The 23882-nt window shown below is 37.6% G+C and overlaps 1 protein-coding gene across 6 annotated transcripts in view; it reads right to left on the reverse strand.

The window, feature by feature from the left end:
• Positions 1-23882, reverse strand: part of CSMD3 (CUB and Sushi multiple domains 3) — a 710416-nt gene that overhangs the window by 105288 nt on the left and 581246 nt on the right. For 4 of the 6 annotated variants that reach the window (XM_040546910.1, XM_040546915.1, XM_040546913.1 and 1 more), the window contains 8 exons: positions 23205-23303; positions 22107-22310; positions 18203-18327; positions 10179-10275; positions 8969-9073; positions 5780-5898; positions 3778-3847; positions 1937-2053 (listed from right to left, as the gene is read on the reverse strand). In XM_040546910.1, coding sequence (XP_040402844.1) covers positions 1937-2053; positions 3778-3847; positions 5780-5898; positions 8969-9073; positions 10179-10275; positions 18203-18327; positions 22107-22310; positions 23205-23303 — 936 coding nt within the window. The remainder of the gene's footprint in view (positions 1-1936; positions 2054-3777; positions 3848-5779; positions 5899-8968; positions 9074-10178; positions 10276-18202; positions 18328-22106; positions 22311-23204; positions 23304-23882) is intronic. The other 2 variants (XM_040546914.1, XM_040546911.1) reach the window with 1 other exon arrangement.

The following is a 23882-nucleotide window of genomic DNA, read 5'->3' on the forward strand; positions in this document are numbered from 1 at the left end:
AGCTCTGGTGAGGCCACACCTGGAGTATTGTGTTTAGTTCTGGGCTCCCCAGTACAAGAGGGATGTAGAACTACTGCAGCGAGTCCAAAGGAGGGCTACTAAGATGATTAGAGGACTGGAGCACCTGTCGTACGAGGACAGGCTGAGAGAGCTGTGTCTGTTTAGCCTGGAAAAGAGAAGACTGAGGGGAGACCTCATTAATGTATATAAATATCTGAAGGAAGGTGTCAAGAGGATGGAGCCAGTCTCTTTTCACTTGTGCCCAGTGAGAGGACGAGAGGCAACAGGCACAAACTGAAGCACAGGAAGTTCCATCTGAATCTGAGGGGGCACTTCTTCACTGTGAGGGTGACAGAGCAATGGAACAGGTTGCCCAGAGAGGTTGTGGAGTCTCCTTCTCTGGAGATATTCAAAACCTGCCTGGATGGCATCCTGCACAACGTGCTCTAGGTAATCCTGCTTGGCAGGACTTGGGTGGACTAGATGATCTCCAGAGGTCCCTTCCAACCTCAGCCATTCCATGATTCTGTGATATAGGATCCATTCAAAGGTGTTCAGTGAGTTGGCCAATGTAATTGAAATGATGGTATTCTCCGTGCAAAATCATGGTGAATGAGAGAAGTCAATGGTGACCATAAAAAGGCAAAAGATACATATATATTTAAGGCACAAAAAAAGACCTAGGCGATGGCAACTGCAGGTTCACTGCAACCCACATAAAGGTTATGGAACTTGTCTAATTGGAAGTAATTTCCAAGCACATAAAGGATAAAAATGTACACAGAACCAGTCAACCTGGATTTAAAAAGAGAAAATTACACTTGATGAGTACTGATTTCCTTCTGTAATTTACTGGCTATATTGACAAAGGGAGAAAAGTGGATATAATATAATTTCATTCTTCTGTGGGTTTGGATTTTGTCTTCTATAGCATTCTCATCTACAAGCAGAAGATATATCAGCTTGATGAATGGACAGTACGTGGGTTACAATTAACTGAACTTTGAGGCTCTAGTAATCAGTTGTTCAATATCCAGTTGGTAGCCAGTAACAATCACAATGTTCTATGTGTTGATATGGGAGCTTATACTATGAAATATCTTCACAAGAGACCTAGATAATGAGAATGCATCCACAACAAGTTTGTGGAGGATACTAAACAAGGAAATGTAGTTGCTAAACCATATAACAGAGCTTCTGCGTTGCTTTGTTGTTTGATTGTTTATTTTTATCCTGAGAAACCTAAAATAAAAAAATAAAAATAATTAAAATAAAAATAATTAAAAATGACACCCTTGAAGATTGTGTCAAAAGTCATTACAATCCTTAAAAGTTTGCATAAGAAGTGCAAATTTCTGCATCTGTGATCTGTGGTGGAACAGCTTTATCTGTTTGTGCAGGCTGGGAACTGACTGGGAGAGCAGCAGCCCTGCTGAGAAGGTTCTGCCAGTCATAGAAGACTTGATCTAACATTACCAATGATTTCACTTTAAGTGGGAGGTCTCTAGTGGTCCCTTCCAAGAACATTTTCTATGCTGCTGCAATATTCAGTCTGGACATGCAAAAAAAAGATTAATGATTAAATAATGAACTCAAATGTAGCTTTTACCTCTTCTTAACTGATATTTTTGTTGGGTTTCTGGCCTCACAAAGAGAAATCAACCCTTTTTAGTTAGAAAATTGTGCTTTGTTCTTATTAAGCAATTTTATTTTAATCATAAAATTGCAGTATATTTTAAATGAAAGGCAAATAAATTTTTGCTTTTTTATTTTAAATCTTTCTTTTCAGGGTCTGATTACTTGTTTAAATGAATCCAAAATCCTTTCTTACCGGGATAAATATTCAGAATATTTTAAAATATGTCATTTTTTTGAATCATTTTTTTGAATTCATAAAACAAAACAAAACAATTTTTATCCATGAAAGGACACGTACCAAAACCAATCGGCAGTTTTATTGTCCATGTGCAATCCAAACTGCTAGGATAGTTACCAGGAAACCCAGGACTAAGGATCACCCCACTGAAGTCTGACATGGCACCACCACATTGTGCTGCAAAAAAAAAACAGACATTTCTCAGAAGAGTAGAATGAGCTAACAATTATTCCAGAATATTAAGGATCTTTTCAAGGTAAATAATATAGTAATATCAAGGTTTATATTTAAAAAAGTAAATAAATAAACATACTTTTATCATTAAATATATGTAACAAAGTAATTTACAAGTGGGTACCTTAAAAATATTTTTCTACTCTGAATTGGCTAGGTTTAAATTTAGGCAACAAATGCACCTCAAAGAGGATGCACTGTCTGTGTACCACCTTTGTGAACATGCAAGTGGCACACATCAGCTCATAGCCACATAAACACAATTCTGCTTTGGTTTGTATGCATCTGGGTAAGAGAAAAAATGTATTTTAAAATTTTTATTTTTCAAGAGACCTTTCAAAAACTCTGTTTAAACCCTGCTGTTCTAGAAATAAGATAAAATTAATACTTTGGAAATGTTAATGCATTAAATATTTCTATTAAATATTTCTATTAAATATTTCTAGAAATTCAACTAAACCCATTTTAGGGCTTAATTTTATATTTTTTCATGACATCAGTAAGTAATGTAACTTACAGTTCAATGTAAGCTTTTTTAAGAGATTAATTATGTTAAATACAATTATTTTTAAGTAACAGTTTTGTCCAATTAACAGTTGCTACATCCTTTGAAACACAATTAGAAATTATTATTTGCAAAAAAGGAAAAATAATAGAAAACAAATTATCATTAAAGAGAATTGATCTTTTTCTTCAGAATTTTCCATACAGTAGCACAACTCTTGTATCAGACTTCCTAGATATATGTTAATGTTAAAAAATGAAAACTGAAGACTAACTTCCCCAAATTATTATTAATATCTGAATCTTTGTGAATATTAATTATTAATATATGAATCTTGGTGATTATAACATCACCAGCTGTCACCAACCACTAAACTGTGGGAACCCAGTATCTCATAGGAACTGTATTACACCTCAAAGGATTAAGAACAGGATTATGTGGGACAGGTCAAGAGGATAAATAATCTGTTCTGAAGAAAAGCAAATATAAATTTTTAATGAGATCTGCAGGATCTTGCTATCTGTACATTAGTCATTACAAATAGAGATAACTTTTATTATTAGGGAACCCAAACAAAAAGCCATTTATATTCAGTGAAAAAGAATGCAAGAACAGTTTTTCATTACTCATATTTATTCATCATCTAAACAGAACATATTTTAATTCATTTCAGATATTTCATTTAGGCTTCTGGCAGGCTCCCAGTGCTTCTTCCAATAGTATTAATATAGTCATCTATATAGCTTAATTTGAAAGATAATACATCTTGTTAAATAGGGCAGACATGCCTTATGTTGAATTCATCAGAGATGATAATGTAATGCTATTTTTATTTTAGTATTTTCTGTAGTACTCACCACTCTACTGTGGAAATGATTCATAAATAAAGTATGTGTGTAAGGGTCTCTGGAGGTCTCATCACTAATACAGAAGATTCTGACTGGAACATATGCCATTCTTCTTCTGACTGTACATTTCAAAAAAGCTTTGCTATAATATGTGCAGTATACTTTGAAAATCTTCAGCTTAATCTGATCTTTTCTCTTTTAATTCAGTTCTTTCACTTCTCCCTATTTCTTCCCCTACACATATCTCTTATTTCTGAGTTCTCTGGATTTCTCATTCTGGCTTGTTTAAAAAAGTTTATGTGTGATGAACATACCTAAACATATTGGAATCGGGTAATTCCATCTTCTTACTGGTCCAGGCATACAGGTGATATGTGAATGTCCCTAAAATGGCACAACATTGCTAACTTATATAATAAAAAGTATACAATATATGATACATCATTGGTATCCCAAAAACAATATTTAAATAATTAAAAATAAGTATATAAAAAATAAGGTATAAAATATAGATTGTTTACCCTGTGATTTGTATCATACCTTCAGAGAAGACTGCAACTATGAGACAGCCTACTAGAAAAAATGTTTATTTCCTTAATATTATTTCTAATGGTCTCCAGACAAATTTCATAACACCAGCTTAGTATAAACCAAGTATCTAGAAACTAAAGGTCTCACTGAAGTGATGTTTACATAGAATTTATTTGCATCATTTGTGAAACATGGAAAAAGATAACCACCTATATACATTATATACTACTAGCTTTACATCTAAAATTCATAATACCTATTCAAAATTGAGTCTTTATGCTCAACCCTGAAATAGCTTAAGTAGTGAAAAGCTGAGCTATTTAAGGAAACTCTTTACAACACTGTCACTTTACAACAAATTAGGTATTATGATTTCCAGGCAATCTGTTACCGGTTAGTTCCAAGATCCACCAGAGTGAGCCACTACATTCATCCCAGGAACAGAAAAGGAAAATGAAAATTCTTAAGAGAAAACTGTACTTGGGATATCTTGCAAAACCATGTAGTGTATACATTAAGATGACCCAGTAGAAAACAATCAGTAGCTTTTTAGCCTGTTTGTTCAACCTTCATATGAAAAGAAAAGTTGCTTTTCATAGCCTGTAGCATTTCACAGAACCAAATATCTGTAAAGCATCCATGGTAATTGTAAATAATTTATTTATTAATGTGCGAACCATTCATTTTCTGCCCTAGAAGAAAAATAAACATGCTGCCTCCACTGGTGCATGTAGGCATATCTACCCCTTGCTATAAACAAATAAATAAATAAATAAATTAATTAATTAAATTTAAGAGGCAAAGTCATGCTGCATGTGCCAGAAAAACATGGAGGGAAGAGATTTTTTTGTGTGTATTTTCATGGTTTACGTTCCAGCGTTCTTTGTATTTCCTTTATTTCAGGCAGGTACTGTGGCTTGCCTGCGCACACATTTGTATTTAAGTATGAAAACAGAAAAAAACAAAGAAACAAACCGACAAAAAAAATGACCGGTTTCTCCCAAGAATGACCTGCTACAAGCAAGCAACATAAGAATTAGATTTCAATAGTCATTTTCACAGCTGTAATCATAGAACATTTCAGAACATTCCTTGGAATGCTGGGAGGCTGTGGGACGGGCTAGTAACTCTATATTGAAGGGGAAACTCGGATACAGTTTCAATTATACAACATAAACTTTAGCTTTATAAAATTAATTTTAGTCCAAAAAAGGTATATCAATTTCTTTTTTTTTTTTTTTTTGATGATACATAATATAATGTATATTTTGTCAGTATTAAGGTCTTCACAGAATTATATAAAATGTATATTTGAAATGATTAGTGCTGTTAAACTTCACTTCAGTGGGTTAGAATCTGACAACCATCAACATATATTACAGGCCAGACTAGTTAATGAAAAAACAAAGGCAAGTAAGTTGTCTTTTTACTATTTTGCTCCAGGTATCAACAACCCCAGTTAATCATGCATTGTTACATAACAAAAATAGAATGTTTTCTCCCTTTAAGATTTTTATTTTTATTTGTCAAAATAGGGACATACTATGAATAGGTAATGATTGTTTTCTCTCTTATGCTCTCAAAGAGCTAGATAAAGTGGAGACTATTGACTGCAGAGTCACACGGGAGAAAACAAACAAACAAACAAACAAACAAAAACAGTGGTTGAAAACAGTAACCTATCAATGGAAACCGTAGTACTTTCAGGAAGCGTCTCAAGTGGAAACAATACTTATTAACATAGCCATGTAAAAGGCACCATATGAAACTGGAAACTTGGCTCACCTGAAGGGAGTAACCCTGGTCACACTGGAAAGATACCACATCTCCAACCATATATCTGTCTCCAATTTTGATCCCATTGCTTGGGGTCTGTGGTTCAGGACAAGAGTCCAAACCAATAGCTGTGAAAAATTGAGAAGTTCAGACATTCTAAGTAATACAGAATCCGATCCTAAATTCACACAATTTCTGTGTACATTGTATATAGGCACACTGTACCAATGTTTTAGGAAGCTATTGGGTATCAGCAGTTTGTCTGTGGACAAACAAGTAGCATAATATTCTGAGAAAAAATGAAAAAAAAAAAAAGTTATAAAGGGAGGAAAACTTCCTTTCAAAAGCAAAGGAAAGGGAAAGAAATAAGCAGGGTGATAACAAACATTTCACAACAATCTGCAGTCTCAATGCAAAGTCTCCCCTATATTTCCTATGTTCAGAAGAAATGGTTCATATCAACTCATTCCTACTCACAGTCTCACCATAGCCTACCTAACTGAAATTGGGAGCACATGCACTTTACTTTCCGAGCCTCTGTTCTGGGGAATGCTAGCCAATACTACAACAGGTACAAAATACAGGAAAAATAGTGCAAACCATAAATTTGTATGTATTTGCACTTGTTTCTCCACAGGTCTGATGATATTTTTTCATCCATTTTTCACACATGCACAGAGTAAAATATTTGTGCAATAATCACCTCAAATTTCCCTTAATCTGTTATTTTTAACCCAGTATCTTTAGTATTATAACAGAAATATCTCAAATTCCTGATTGCAGTAAACACCATAAATTGTATGTATGCTTTTTCATGGTTGTCAAAAAGAGAAATGAATAAATTTTTCATTGCAGCTACCCAGTGAGATAAGAATATGTCTAACATGAAGTGTAAGTAGTTCTGTTACTCTCTTTGCCTAGTGCAAGTACTCCACCCTAGTTAATTGTGAAGCCAGGACTAGATAAGCAACTAAACATCAGTACATAGGGCAATAGGGAAATATTGTGGAATTCAATAGTGGCAGCACTTCACTATATTATTGTCTTCTACATACTTGAAAACTTGGTAATGTAAATGATCTCTTCCTGGAAGAACTGAGTTAAATAAAAATTACTATTTAAAGAATATTTTACAATTATTTATAATATATGAATGGTGCAAGCTAAGACAAATTCTAAGAAATTTATGAAGTACACACATAAATATCTCTATAACATATAGAGTACAGTGAAGCTTGACTTTTCCCTTTAACACCTGTTTATACAATACATGTCTCAGATGATCAGGCCTCCCCTCTGATCACATCTGGACCCTGTGATGTGGCTAATTGACAGGGACACAATTAAGTTCTAAGGGGAAAGGGACTGCACAACCTGCTTACTAAACAAATTGGCAAAGACCTGAATTCTGGAATATTACTGACCAAAAACCAATGGCCTCACAATCCTATAAATAGCGATCCCAAACAAGAACTCTTGGAGCCCTCCAGGGATCACAGTGGGCTGCACCCTTGATCTCCGCTTGTGTTAGGACACCTCCCAGGCTACCCCTGAGAAGTGTGTTTCAGGGCTCAGTCCTCGAGGAACAAGCTCATCCATAGACAAACGCCAACAAGGACATAGGAAGAGTAATTTGCTCTAGGGGGTATTTTGTAAGCATGTAACTGGATTTAGAATAGAATCATTAAGGTTGTAAAAGACCTTCAAGATTATCTGGTCTAACCATCACCCTACTACAAATGTCACCCAGTAAACCATGTCCCTAAGCACCAGGTCCAATCTCTCCTTGAACACCTCCAGGGACGGTGATGCCACCATTTCCCTGGGCAACCCATTCCAATGCCTGACTGCACAGAACCCTGCAATAAGTCTCAGATGAACCTTGCCATTCACAAATCTTTAACTAAGTCACTGTTTATATTGTAACAAATTTCTTTAGATCATTGTGCTAATTGACTAATACTTAAATACTGATTAGGTGTCATTAAAATCATATAATCTTACTTTGTTATCTGCTATAGAGGTATATAATAAATCCTTAACTGCTGCTACGTTAGAGTTGTGTTAATCTAATTCTGTGACAGAGGGTCAGAGATGATCAGAACAATTAAGAAGAATGGGTGTTCAAATCAGTGAATTTTGCTCTGCATTTATTCTGAAATTTCAGTTTCTTTATTTAGAGATGAAAGCTATATACCAGCAGTACATTACGTATTTCAATTATTTGAACATGTATGAATACACAGATGCATTTTCATTTTCACTGGATTCAGTCTCAGTTTGTTTTCATAACTTTTTACAGTTTTTTTCCCTCTAAAGTTGTGATAAGCTGAGACAGTACCTGTATTTCAAGAAAATAGAAGGATAATTCTAACCTATAATAAATGTTTAGATACAGAGAAGCTATCATATGGCACTTTTGCAAGGCTATGTACTCTGGCTAATTAGACAACCAGAGCATGAGATTTGCATACTGTCAAAATGACAAGAAATAACCATGAAACAATTATGCAGATTGGACACCATAACCAATATGAGCAGAGGGAATTGCACAGCTGGGGAAAAGTAAAATTGTAACAAAATGTTAGTGACTGTCGGAATTCCTGTCAGTCAGCTAAAGGCAATCTCATTCAGATGGAATGTATGTTTTTAATTACAGCCTTTTCTGCTGGTGAGATATTCAGCAATAATTAAAAAAAAAAAAAAAAAAAAAAAATCTGCTGTTCTCTTATGTACTTAAAGGCCATTATGTAGTGCATATATTATTGCATTGGGCATAATATGCAGATTTTGGTAACAGCGGGAGCTGCAGGGGCCACTGTGAAGAGAGGTCAAGGGCTGCCCTGTGCTGGACAAAACCATTTCCAGCTGGTTCCAAATGTAGGGCACAGCTGAGCCCACCACAGGAGTTTGTAGGCCATGCATTTACTCCTGGCTGTTGTATGTTCTGAAAAGATTTTGAAAGAGCAAAAAACGAAGGTGAAAACAAGACAAATCAAACTTCCCAATACATGCAGTACAGATTTAAGGCCTGATCTTGCTACCTTGGAATTAAATGTAATTCTAACAATTACAGAAGTAACAGTATGTAGCTCATTATGTTCAATAGGACTGAATATTCCTCTTTCATATCGTTTAGGTACACTTGATGTCTAGAACCAGAAAATGGTCTTAATTAATTGAACATCTCTGCATTACCTGTATACTCAAGATGAAATCCAGCAGCTGAAACACTGATATCAGACTGAAAGTTTAGGTACAGATTATTTGATGTGCTGTTTAGAAGTGGAGGTATGGTTGTTCCTGAAAAGAGAAATCAAAATATTATTGAAATGCACAGAAACTGAACTAAGTACATATGTAACACGGGTGTTTGTACAAAAAGACAGAGAAAAAGAGAAAGAGAAAGGGGAAGAGAGGATGAGAGAGAGGCAAAGATCATTAAATCAATTCTTACATATTTTGTCATAAAATCATCAAATCATAGAATAGTTTGGGTTGCAAGGGATCCTTAAAGATTATCTAGACCACCCCACCCCCCCCACACACACACCCTGCCATGGGCAGGGATGTCTTTCATTAGATCAGGTTGCTCAAAATCCTGTCAGCATGCATGCTTGTCAAATATCTGCCCCTATTAAAACTTTTATTACATTTTCAGTGCACGTCAGTATTGGAGACGAGAACTGTGGACATTCAGGGAAACAGGGTCTAATATAAGGTCATATCACACACTTTTATCAACAAAAGGAGAAATATTCACTAGGGTTTTCATAAAAGCAAGAGCAAATCCTGTAACTGGAATAACTTCAAGCATTACAATCAAATATATAAAACAACACCAAAGATATTTGGTAGGGCTGTTCTTAGAAATGTGATTGATTACTTATTTGCGTTTCAGCATAAGTCTGTAACGAGAATCTTAGAATGACAAGGCAACAAACTCATTATTAGTGATCTCATGTCATACACAAGAAGTAGAATAAAGGAAAATAAGGAAAACAAACGAACAAACAGATCTCATTTATCTAAAATAGGGGTAAAGAATGCATTCTTTAGTACTGTACTATTTTATGAGGCATCTAGTGTAGAGGTCTGTGTTTCTGTCCCCTGCTATAAGAGTGGGCAAATCATGAGATTAATAGAAGACAGCATTCATGAAGTTCATGCCTATAGTTTGGGAGTCTCTGAATATTATTTCATTCCTAAAATTTTCAATTTTTCAAATTTGTGAAAATGACTGATTGCTAAAAGATGATGACAGAAGGTGACTGATTACTAAAATAAAAAGAATACTACCCGTTGTTAATTATGGGTGAAATAAACACAGAAAAAAAGAACTACGAAAAGACGTGTGTTTAAAATCTACGTTGGCTCTGTGAAATACTTATAAAATATTTTCAGTCACCTGAATAACTTCCGAGCCTTGGAGCATTGTTGTCAGCACCATCATAAAAGTCTAAGGAATCCCAGTTGTGTTCTGTAGCAAAACTCACCACTTGCACCTATGAAGAAAAATGTGAGGTAAAGAACATAAACGTAATCCCCTCTGCATTAATGTAAAAATACTGTAAAATGTAGAACAGAACAGAATGGAACAGAACAGAACAGAATAGAATAGTTCAGTTGGAAGGTCATCAAGTCCAACTGCCTGACCACTTCAGGAACTCTGTTGCTTTCAATCATGAAAAGTTGTTTTTTGCTGTCATTGCCAAAGTCAATGGGAAATCAACATTAAGCGAATAAAATTGCATTCTAACAATTTTATTTGGATTTAATTACCAATTCAGACGTACAAATTCTGTGACCCTTAGTGACAACCATATATTACCTCTGACAAGAGCTACACAGCCATGAAAATCATGGATGCACAGAACACTATTCTAATACCCAGATTATTTGGAGGACATTGAGGGGAAGACAAAATACAGTATTGCCAATTACTGCAGTTTCTTTGTGATTCTTTCTAGTTTATCCAGCATTAATAACAGTCCTGCAATGCCAGCTGCATGTTCAATTCTGCCACCAGGTAAGAGCAGCCTCCTGTGTTTGGTTACTTTCATCAGTAACTTATCATCTGGGGAGGAGCAGTCACAAGCATGCTGCAAGCAAAAGGCAGAACATTCACTTCATTCCTTCTAGAGATAACATCATGCAAAAATGGAAGCAAATAGACTGCAAGAGGGAGCATAAATATGTTCTCATGAAGTGAAAACACTCACTGCAAAGTAGAGAACTGCTAGGTTCCTATTCCTGTTTTGGAGGGAATAGGGTGTGGATTTTTTCTTTTGTTTTAAGAAAAAGAATTGTTTAATGAAAACCATTTAAAGAGTGACAGAAGCAGGGATGAAACCCAAACCACCCTCTAAGACGAATTAAAGAATTATGCTTGCTTTTGCTGTTCTTCTGTCTCACTTATTCTTCCCTTACTTTTCTCCAAAATGGACTAGCTTCAACAACAGAAATAAGCACCATTGCAGTGCAAGCAATTTCTGAAAAGATACAGAATTGGACTTAGGAAACCTGCAGATTGAATTTCCTTTTTTTTAATTTATTTTTTATTTTTTATTTTTTATTTTTTTAGTGTGTTTTCAGGGCCAGATTGCTGCTGACTGCAATTTTTACATTAGCCATAAAACACCTAATTTAAAATATCTATTTTAGTGCAAGTTACATTAGTGGCCCTAATCTTTCCATGTAGTCAATAAAGACAGGCAGTGAAGTAAGAGTCTGTACTACATGTTTTGAATTCAGTAATGTAGTCATACAGAATCATGGAATGGCTGAGGTTGGAAGGGACCTCTGGAGATCATCTAGTCCACCCAAGTCCTGCCAAGCAGGATTACCTAGAGCACGTTGTGCAGGATGCCATCCAGGCAGGTTTTGAATATCTCCAGAGAAGGAGACTCCACAACCTCTCTGGGCAACCTGTTCCATTGCTCTGTCACCTTCACAGTGAAGAAGTGCCCCCTCAGATTCAGATGGAACTTCCTGTGCTTCAGTTTGTGCCTGTTGCCTCTCGTCCTCTCACTGGGCACAAGTGAAAAGAGACTGGCTCCATCCTCTTGACACCTTCCTTCAGATATTTATATACATTAATGAGGTCTCCCCTCAGTCTTCTCTTTTCCAGGCTAAACAGACACAGCTCTCTCAGCCTGTCCTCGTACGACAGGTGCTCCAGTCCTCTAATCATCTTAGTAGCCCTCCTTTGGACTCGCTGCAGTAGTTCTACATCCCTCTTGTACTGGGGAGCCCAGAACTAAACACAATACTCCAGGTGTGGCCTCACCAGAGCTGACTAGATGGGGAGGATCACCTCCCTTGACCTGCTGGCAACGCTCTTCCGAATGCAGCCCCAGATACTGTTGGCCTTCCTGGCCAGAAGGGCACATTGCTGGCTCATGGTCAGCCCAATGTTCACCAGGACTCCCAGGTCTCTCTCTGCAGAGCCGCTCTCCAGCAGCTCGCCCCCCAGCCTGTACTGGTGCTTGGGGTTATTCCTCCTGAGGTGCAGGACCCTGCATTTGCCCTTGTTGAACTTCATGAGGTTCCTTATGACCCAACCCTCCAGCCTGTTGAGGTCCCTCCAAATGGCAGCACAGCCCTCTGGGGTGTCAGCCACTCCTCCGAGCTTTGTGTCGTTAGCAAACTTGCTGAGGGTGCATCCTGTTCCATCTTCCAGGTCACTGATGAATAAGTTGAACAAGATGGGACCCAGCACCTGGGGAACACCGCTAGCTACCAGCCTCCAACTAGACTCTGCACCACCAAGCACTACCCTCTGAGCTCTGCCATCCACCCAATTATCAATCCACCTCATTGTCAGATCATCTAGGTCGCACTTCCTGAGTTTGTCTATGAGAATATTATGGGAGACAGTGTCAAAAGCCTTGCTGAAGTCAAGGTAGACCACATCCACTGCTCTCCCCTCATATGCCCAGCTAGTCATACACACCTAAATAGTTTAAATTCCATCCTACACATTTCACAGAGGAATAGACATTCGTGATATATTAATTTTTTTGTCCTTTAAATCTGGGAAAGTATATTTGTTACTTTGGGGGAATATATATTGACCATATAAAATGTCCAGCTATTTCAAGCAGTTACATACACACAAGAGCATTGTCTACCACAGTATCTCAAATATCCACATTTGCATGCATTCACAGGTTGGAAATAATCAGTCGACCAAGTTTTAAAATGTTGCCTCAAGTAGCTGAATTGCAGAGTAATAATTATTTATATATGTATATCATGTTTTTTCTTTCCTTCTGAAGTGAAAAAAAAAAAAGGCTAAACTGTTTCAGTCCATTTCTGATGTCATTAGTGGATATAAACGTAAGTTAAATTCTCAAACATATCTCAGTAAAAATAGTGATAGGAATTCCGATATATACTCCATTTTACTGACCCAGTATCATCAGTTAATTATATCAGGGACTTGAGCTTTCTCAGAGCTAGCCCTGAAAATCAAACAGGATTAAAGGATCGAGACTGAATATCATGCTTCATGACTATCTTACTTCAGTGATAATACTAGACAGCCAGCATGGCTTCAGCAAAGGCAGATCTTGCCTAACCAATCTGGTGGCCTTCTATGATGGAGTGACAGCATCGGTGGACAAAGGAAGGGCGATGGATATCATCTATCTGGACTTGAGCAAAGCCTTTGATATGGTCCCTCACCACATTCTTCTCTCTAAATTGGAGAGGTATGGATTTGAAGGATGGACTGTTAGGTGGATAAAGAATTGGTTGGCTGGTCGCAGCCAAAGGGTTGTGGTCAATGGTTCTATGTCTGGGTGGAGGCTGGACACAAGTGGTGTCCCTCAGGGGCTGGTCTTGGGACTGGTGCTCTTCAACATCTTTATCAATGACACAGAAGATGGAATCGAGTGCACCCTCAGCAAGTTTACAGATAACACCAAGCTGAGTGGTGTAGTCGATACAATAGAGGGAAGCGATGCCATCCAGAGGGACCCGGACAGGCTGGAGAAGTGGGCCCATGAGAACCTAATGAGGTTCAACAAGGCCAAGTGCAAGGTGTTGCACTTGGGCTGGGGCAATCCCAGGTATTTATATGGACTGGGAGGAGAAGAACTTGAGAGCAGCCCTGTGGAGAAGGACTTGGGGGTCCTGATGGATGAGAAGCTGGACATGAGCCAGCAGTACGCACTTGCAGCCCAGAAGGCCATCTATGTCCTGGCCTGCATTAAAAAAGGGGTGGCCAGCAGGGAGAGGGAGGTGATTGTCCCCCTCTACTCTGCTCTTGTGAGACCCCACCTAGAATACTGCGTGCAGGCCTGGGGCCCCCAGCACAAGAAGGATATGGAGCTCTTGCAACAGGTCCAGAGGAGGGCCACTAAGATGATCAGAGGGCTGGAGCACCTCCCCTATGAAAAAAAAGGTTGAGGGAACTGGTCTTGTTTAGCTTGGAGAAGAGAAGGCTCCGGGGAGACCTCATTGTGGCCTTCCAGTACTTGAAGGGATCTTATAAACAGGAGGGGGAATGCCTGTTTACGTGTGTTGATAGCGATAGGACAAGGAGGAATGGTTTTAAACTAAGACAGGGGAGATTTAGGTTAGAAATTAGGAGAAAGTTTTTCACTCAGAGGCTGGTAAGGTACTGGAACAGGTTGCCCAGATAGGTTGTGGATACCCCATCCCTGGAGGCATTCAAGGCCGGGCTGGATGCAGCTCTGGGCAGCCTGCTGTAGTGGTTGGCAACCCTGCCCAGAGCAGGGGAGTTGAAACTAGATGATCTTTAAGGTCCTTTTCAACCCAGGTCATTCTGATTCTATGATTCTATGATTAAAGGTTCTACAAACCTAATTACAATCATAGGCATGTCCATGAAATTGCATTTCTGCCATTACATTTGCACAAGTATAAATGAATAACTTATTCAGAGACTGATAATGAAAAGTAATGATCCCAGTTCTCTCAGCCGCTCCTCATAGACCTTGTTTTCTAGACCCTTCACCAACTTCTCTGGACACAATCCAGGGCCTCAATGTCCTTCTTGTTGTTAGGGTCCCAAAACTGAACACAGTATTCAAGGTGCGGCCTAACCAGAGCAGAGTACAGGGGGACAATCACCTCCTTGGTTCTGATGGCTATGCTATTCCTGTTACAAGCCAGGGAGCTGTTGGCCTCCTTGGCCAGCTGGAAACACTGCTGGCTCACATTCAGCCGAGCATTGACCAATACTCCCAGATCCTCTTCTGTCACGCAGTTTTACAAACACTGCCCCAAGCCTGCAGTGCTGCCTGAGTTTGTTGTGACCGAAGTGCAGGACCCGGTACTTGGTTTTGTCAAACTTCATCCCATTGGCCTTGGCCCATCAATCCAGCCTGTTCATGTCCCTCTGCAAGGCCTTCCTATCCTCTGGCAGATCGACACTTCCCCCCAACTTGGTGTCATCTGCAGACTTACTGAGGGTGCATTCAATTCCTTCATCCAAATCATAAATAAAGATATGAAAGAGGATGGGCCCCAACACCGACCTGTGGGGAACACCACTGGTGACCAGTCGACAGCTGGATTTCACTCCATTCACCACCACTCTCTGGGCCCAGCCATCCAGAGTGTTTTTAACCCAGTTTTTAAGAGTGTACCTGTCCAAGCTACGGGCTTCCCCCTTCTCCAGGAGAATACTGATGGAGACCATGTCAAAGGCCTTTGTGAAGTCTATGTAGACTATGTCAACAGCCTTTCCCTCATCCACCAGGTGGGTTACTTGGTCATAGAAGGAGATGAGGTTGGTCAGGGAGGACCTGCCCTTCATGAACCCATGCTGGCCGGGTCTGATCTTTTGGTTGCCCTGCACATGCTGTGTGATTGCACTGAAGATGATCTGTTCTATAAGCTTTCCTGGCACCAAGGTCAGGCTGACAGGCCTGTAGTTTCCAAAATTCTCTTTATGACCCTTCTTATAGATGGGTGTCACATTAGCAAGTCTCCAGTCATCTGGGACCTCTCCATTTGACCAGGACCACTGATTTAGTCACCTAATGTGGTCTTTGATGATATATAAACTCTTCCAGGAATCAGCAGTGAGTGCCTAACTCAGGACCGCAGTCAATGTCTAATTTAAATGCTCTGAAATAGCTTCACAGTCTTTAGCTTTCATTACTGATTGTATAGAAAATACAGAGGATGCAGGATCCTAACTTAACTGTTTTAATCAAGTAGTGTTCTTCAAAAACAGTCTCAAATTTGATTTAGTTTATAAATACTATTGCTGATGGGCAGTGATGGCTCTTTGAAAATAGAACTCATAATTTTTTTTAATGTTACAATGTATGAAATTAGGTTGCATTTGTGATGTTTCTGTTTTCTGTAAACTTTTTACATTTTTATTAAATATTTTAGTTATTTCAAACAGAAACAGAATTTTCAAAATGATTATATAGCAGTAAACTATAAAATACTATATATATACTATAAGTAGCAGTAAAGTATGAAATACTATTTTGTTCAACACTATACTGTCTTGTTCAACATCTTCATCAACGACCTTGATGAGGAAATAGTGTCCACCCTTAGCAAGTGCGCCGATCATACAAAGCTGGGTGGAGTGGCTGACACACCAGAAGGCTGTGCTGCCGTTCAGCGAGACCTGGACAGGCTGGAAAGCTGGGCAGGAAGAAACCAAATGAAGTTTAACAAGAGCAAGTGTAGAGTCCTGCACCTGGGAAGGAACAACCGCATGTATCAGTCCAGGCTGGGGGATGACCTGCTGGAGAGGAGCTCTTCCAGGAAGGACCTGGGGGTCCTGGTGGATGACGGGTTGACCATGAGCCAGCAGTGTGTCCTCGTGGCCAAGAAGGCTGATGGGTTCCTGGTGTGCATTAAAAGGAGTGTGGCCAGCAGGTCAAGGGAGGTGATCCTCCCCCTCTACTCTGCCCTGGTCAGGCCTCACCTGGAGTACTGTGTCCAGTTCTGGGCTCCCTGGTACAGAAAAGACAGGGATCTCCTGGAAAGAGTCCATCGGAGGGCCACAAAGATGATACGGGGCCTGGAGCATCTTCCCTATGAGGAAAGGCTGAGAGACCTGGGTCTGTTCAGCCTGGAGAAAAGAAGACTGAGAGAGGATACTATCAATGTTTACAAATACCTGAAGTGTGGGAGACAGAGGGATTTGGCCAACCTCTTTTCAGTGGCTTGTGGGGACAGGACAAGGGGCAATGGCCAAAAAATGGATCACAGGAAGTTCCACACCAACATGTGAAAGAACTTCTTCACAGTAAGGGTGACGGAGCCCTGGAACAGGCTGCCCAGGGAGGTTGTGGAGTCTCCTCTGGAGATATTCAAGGCCCATCTGGATGCCTACCTGAGCAACCTGCTCCAGGGAACCTGCTTTGGCAGGGGGGTTGGACCCGATGATCTTTTGAGGTCCCTTCCAACCCCTACAATACTGTGATTCTGTCATTCTGTGATTTTGAAAACTCTTGACGCATTAGGATACGTTAAAATCTCTGTAATATAATTTATTAAAAAACAGATATAATAATGGTTATCCTGTTTCCTTTCCAAAACTTTTAAACGTAAATTTAGAAATAATCTTTTCAATTTTAAATAGACTCCAATAGGCAATTGGACCTTTATTACATCTTTATATACAGAAACTAAGTTCTTTATTCTTTTAAAATTATTATTATTATTTTATTTTATTTTATTTTGCTTTTGAAGCAAGGGCATAGAAAACTTGCTACCATGGTTTCTTGATAAGTGTTATGGTAGAAATTTAATGAGATGAAGCTTGAAAGTTCTATTATATTAGACATAACTGCCTCACTAAATTTCTCACTAGAAAGTGATATATATATATAACCTAGCTTTATAGATATTTTTCTGCTATATGTTCCATGAAGGTCTTAATCTAAGTTTTTGTAAAACAGAATTACATCAATATTTTAAAGGACTCATTCCCAACTGCAGTTGAAGCATGTTTATGTAAAAATGAACTTTGGTAACTATATGTAAAATAACAGAACTTCTAGGAAAACATACATAATCTCTCCATGGAAAGAACCCATCTCTGCAAGAACACTGCAAGAACAAGATTTATGTAATTTGATGGAGGGAGGAAAACAAAACAAAACAAACAAACAACAAAAAAAAACACATGGGGAAGCATCTTTATTCCCTCTTGCTTACAATGAATCATTGACATACTGAAATAATATATGTTAAAATTTTAGCAGTTTTTTTTTTTTTTCACGTTAAATGTTACAGGTATATCTTTTAAAATTTCTTTAAATCTTATATCTTTTAAGAACTGTGTGAATGAAAAGATGTGCAATGAGTTCCACTGTGACCATCATTAGTGAGAGAAAGAATGTATGAATACTCTTTTCATGCTCTTGCACCAGGAAAAAACAATTTTAAACATGATGATAACATGAAAATAACAAGTATACTTACCTGAATCCCAGCTCCCTCTGGTACTGTGATCTTCCACACACAATTCAGATTGTTGTCATAAGGTTCAGGGTAACCCGGAGACAAAATGGTCCCTTTGCGCTTTGTTAAAATTCCACCACAGGGCACTGAAAGGAAATCCACAAGTCAAAAAAGGAAGTGCAAAGCCTCAGAAGTGAGAAGAGCTATTATTAAAGCTTACACAACATTCATCATACCATGGCTGAAAACTTTTGTAAATTTATGTTACACTTAAAAAAATTATATTTGCCTCAGGAACAACAACAACAACAAAACCCGCCACCACCAACACCACCAACAACAAAGTGGCATCACTGCCCATGGAACTACACAATTTTTCAAGGTCCCTTCCAACCCATGTCGTTCTACGATTCCGTGATTCATTCATATTCCCCTGTCTTATTTATTTGACCTTTAACAAACAAAATTCATTCCAATATGTCCTAGCAACCTCACAAATATAAAGCTTAATTGTTAGTGCTTAAGAATGAAGTTTGAACAGTTATGTATTTTATCAGTAGAAAGGATTAAAACAGAAAAATTCTATCTTAATATTGCTATTTTTATTGTCTAAATAATCAATATCACCAGTCTCAACTCCTTGGCAACTCTTCTTTGCTTGTATGAATTATGCAATTACAGACTATAGATCTGTCGTATTAGTAAAGATATTGCTAAAGGCTTACTTCACTCATCATATCTGTGTGCATGAATTAATAGAAGTGTTACACATGGAATAAGACAGAGGCATACGTCAACACCATTTCCCTTCTGAATGATCAACTTGAATGTATCTTGTCTAGATCATTAGATGCTCTGACAGGGACAAATAAAATTAAAGCTTAATCTAGATACAGATATTCTGTTGGTATTTAAGAAGTTGAAGGAAAAGATTGATGAGATAGTTTAACAAACTGTTAGAATCATGGAATGCTTTGGGTTGGAATGGACCATAAAGATCATCTAATTCCAACCCCCCTGCCATGGACAGGGGTGCTAGACACTAGACCGGGTTGCTCAAAGCCCCAGCCAACCTGGTCTTGAACACTGCCAGGTATGGGGCAGCCACAGCTTCTCTGGGCAACCTGTTCCAGTACCTCACCACCCCCTGAGTAAAGAATTTCTTCCTTCTATCTAATCCAAAACTCCCTTCTTTTAGTTTAAAGCCATTACTCCTTGTAATGGTACACTTCCTGATAAAGAGTCCCTCTCCAGCTTTCTTGTAGGCTCCCCTTTAGGTACTGGAAGTCTGCAATGAGGTCTCCCGGGAGCCTTCTCTCTCCAGGTTGAAGAAAGCAACTCCCTCAACCTATCTTCACAGGAGAAGTGTTCCAGCCCTTTGATTGTGGCTCTCCTCTGTGTTTGCTCTCACAGGTCCATGTTCTTATTATATTGGGGATCCCAGAGCTGAAGGCAGTAATCTAGGTGGGGTCTCATGAGAACAGAGTAAAGGGGGAGAATCACCCTCTCTTGACCTGCTTGCTGTCCCTACTTCTTTTGATGCAGCCCAGGATATGGTTGGCTTTCTGGGCTGCAAGCACACATTGCCATGCCTATGATGAGTTTTTCATCAACCAACCCCCCTCTAAGTCCTTCTCCTCAGAGTTGATTTCAATCCATTCTCCACTCAGCCTGTATTTGTTCTTGGAATTGCCCTGACCCTTGGAATTGCCCTGTTCTTGGAATTGCCAGGACCTTGCACTTGGCCTTGTTGAACATGAGGTTCACACAGGCCCACCTCTCAAGTCTGTCTATGTCCCTCTGGATGGTATCTGTTCCCTCCAGAGTACCAACCGCACCACACAGCTTGTTGTCGTTGACGAACTTGCTGAGGGTGCACTCAATCCAGCTGTCCATGTTGCCAACAAAGATGTTAAACAGAAGCTAATGTATCATTTCTATGCAACTTCGATAAGTTCTGAATTGATTTCATTAGATAAAAGTATGAGGATTTATAAAATACGTAGAAGAATGCCACTTAATAACGAATACTGTAGCTACATTTTGTATGGCATATAATTGATAGAATCTCTTCAAATTACATGGATAAACTAAAGGTCAGTATAACTCAAAACATTTAAATAATTACTTGTAAAAGGATGGACACAATGATTGATGTCTGCTAACTGTAAGAAAACACTCAAACATTCACTAGAGTTAAGGCAATTTAATGTGGTCAGGTCTACCACTTCAATTATTGAACTGATTAAGTTCAATGGAATTTTATCCTCATATATATTTTATCACTGTTATTGGCACAGTAATTTTCACACGTAAAGTGGCCTGTAACCCTTTCACAGTTCAGCTTGCCTAAAGACAGTTTGTCTTTCACAGAATAAGTCTATATGTATATGTATATGTATATAATATATTGTGATCAATGACCAAAATAATTATTACAACACTTTGCTGAATTGTTATGTCTGAAAAAAAAAAAAAAAAAGAAAAAAAAAGTGAATACATTTCAAGGGTATAAACAGTGCAATTATATTGATTCTACTGTAGTAATCGAGGATAAATGAAGTATAGATAAATACTTCAGTTTCTTACTGATATATAAATCATGGTTCTATTCATTTTGACTGAAAGAGTCCAAATAAATATTATTCATGTATAATATATTGTTAATCCTATTTTACTAATATTACCCCAGTGGTACTTAGTTGTGATCTCTGTCAAGATTTTAATATTATGGAGGAAACATTTCGTTTTTATTGAAAACCACTCAGTCTCTGCCATGCAGCATCATATGATTAAACAAAGAGGATTCAAAACCAACCTAATTAAAAATGTTTTTTTTCCTTTTTCCCTTCCTCCTCCACTCATCTAAAACTCTGCTTATATACTTCTTTATGCTGGGGTCAGTTCCATAGTATGGTTTTGCAGTAGGTTAGAATGATTTTTCTAAAAAATCTATTCTCTTTCAAGAATAGTAAAGTAGCTTTAACTCATACGTACATTTACTGTTTGGGTTGGGAACTGTGTTCTTCAGATGCCTTCATCCTCAAAATGAATGTTTTTTAATGTATTCAATTTGCACAGAATTAATGTATGGCACAGTTGGTACTGCAACAGATGCTACAGGTGGAAAAGTTTGATGGCATTGCAGAAAAAAATCCGTGTAAATGACAACCAATTTTGATTCATTTATAAACAACTGATTTTTTTTTTATATTAAAAAAAAAAACAACTCTATTAAAAAATAACATGTACAGCAGCCAATGTGTTGTATTTGCCCTTGATGTAAACCTATGGAAAATATACCAATATAATTTTATTTCCTTACTCTGAGAATTTTCAGAGGTATCACCAGATTTCCAGTTAGTACAGATCAGCTTTATTAATGTCAATAGATGCACATCAATTTAAGACTTAAAAGTTGAGAATTTAATCTTGTATGACCAGAACCAGATGAGATATATTTTCTGCTCTGGAAAATTACTGTTTTTTTTTTTTTTGACAAGCATTGAAATATTAACTTAACTATTTTTAAATCTTTAATATAGTAGTCTTCTTCATAAGAGCGTACAATATCTTATTAGAGATCTAAAAGGTGAGAGCATCTTAGTCTTGAAGGAGTCAGAGAATAAACTGTTATTTCTGAAACTTGATTAAAGGATAACGAGGGATGTCACTGATGTTAATGTAAAAGAAGGTAACATATAATTTATAATAGAAGGGTATGTTCATGAAACTAATGAAATATCACAGCAAAGTTAGAATTGAAAGGGTAATAAAATCTTAACCTTGAATGGAGAAGAAAGTGAATAAAAGTAAGCAGGAATAAAATATTGTGTGGATGACAACGAAGGAACACATTCAGCTAGAGATAATGGTCAACACTTTAGGCAGCAATTAATTCTATTAAAAAGCCTAAAGAACTCACCAACACATGTAGGGAGCGAATCATTCCACTGTGCCAATGCATTTGGTACTGTATCACATCTAATTGCTATTGATCCATGAAGGATATATCCCGGATTGCATTCAAAAAGAACCAATGACCCAACTGCAAATTCATTTCCAATCCTTTTTCCAAATCTTGGTTCAGGCACAGAGCTGCACTGTGTTGCACTTGTTCTTGGAACAGCTGCAAACATACAAAGAATTGTGGATTCTTAATTTTAGATTTGGTGGAGGAATACAGATTTTGAACCACAAATATTTGGAATGACTGGAAGTAACATTCAGTTATTTGCCATTTAAGAACATCTGCTTAATCCCCAACTTGATCTTCACAATGTGGATTACATACTTCTGATGACTGAGTTACTATTTAGAAGCGCATAGCAGTGATATCCTTGCCAAGACAAAAGCAATGCATAAAATCCATAATGAAACCTTTCTAAAATGGCATTGAAAAGAAATATCGCTATGAAATGTTCATCTAATGGTTAAAAAAAGAAAAACAAAACCAAAAAAAATTCTGTGTCAGATAGGTATTTACATTTATTCATGTGGATTTCTAAATGTGTATTATGCCTGCCAGATCAGGATTTAGAATCCATAGCAGAATGGATTGCAGTTGCAGGTACTGATGTATAACCATTTCTGTGTTTTACCCATAAAAAGGCAAATAATGTAAATGAAGGGAAGCAGTTTAGTAATAGAAAGATCACTGATTCACCCACAGGTAATACCATTTGCAGTTATTCATATTTAAATTGAGAGATAAACCAGTTTGAGCAGCAAGATATATCTAGCATTAGTCAGACATATTAGCAAACATAAAAACAGTTGTATTCTATAACCGCCTTCTTAAATTTGGAACCTCCCTTATGCTTCTTAATTATTTGATTTAACATTTAAAATACAAATGAAAGAATGGTACTAACATTATTTTTAAAAACAGGCAGAAATCATGAAACTTGTTACATCATTAACAAGCTATTATTTTCCTTTTCATTTTTAGTCTGTTCCTCTCTGATCATTTACAACTTGTGAAGAAATTAATAAATTTACAAATTTTTCCAGGCGCTCTCACCTTGATAAACAAAATGAAATCCTTTAGCTGTTACTGGTCCAACTGAAGTAAATCTAACCGTGATCTGGTTACCTGAGCTCAATGGAAGGGATTCACCTACTCAAACAAAGCAAATACAAAGCTATCATAATCAGTTTTTACTAAAGAAGCATACAAAATGCCTATAAACAGCTCTACAGCTAAGACGACCCCCACCTCCCCCCTCCCAGTCCTGTTCTGTTTCTTTAACTTGGCAGGATAGATTCAACATCTTAAGTTGGCAGTATCACATTGTTCTAGAAAAGGGGGACTAAAACTCATCACAGTTATTATGAATATATATTTTTCCCTTATAAAAAGTATATATATATATATATTTATGTATATACACACCATGCCTCTGTAAATCAAGTCAACATGCACATAATCTATACAATTTCACTTTGTTATAAAAAATATGCTGGCTTCCCTTTTAAATGTATAATATCCATTTCAGAATGCTCACTAGATAAAAGTAATAGAGGCATAAAGTAAGAAGCCCCAAATACACACTGTAACAACTAAATATCAAAAAAAAAAAAAAATCCACTTGGCTTTTATTTCTTCATTAATGAACACAGTTTTGAGTGATTAGGTTTTTATTTGAAAATCCTGATTTCACATATTTCCCTGAACAGTATCTAAGAAAATATGACAGTT

Source organism: Cygnus olor, chromosome 2, assembly GCF_009769625.2.
Source record: "Cygnus olor isolate bCygOlo1 chromosome 2, bCygOlo1.pri.v2, whole genome shotgun sequence".
NCBI classification, from domain to species: Eukaryota; Metazoa; Chordata; class Aves; order Anseriformes; family Anatidae; genus Cygnus; species Cygnus olor.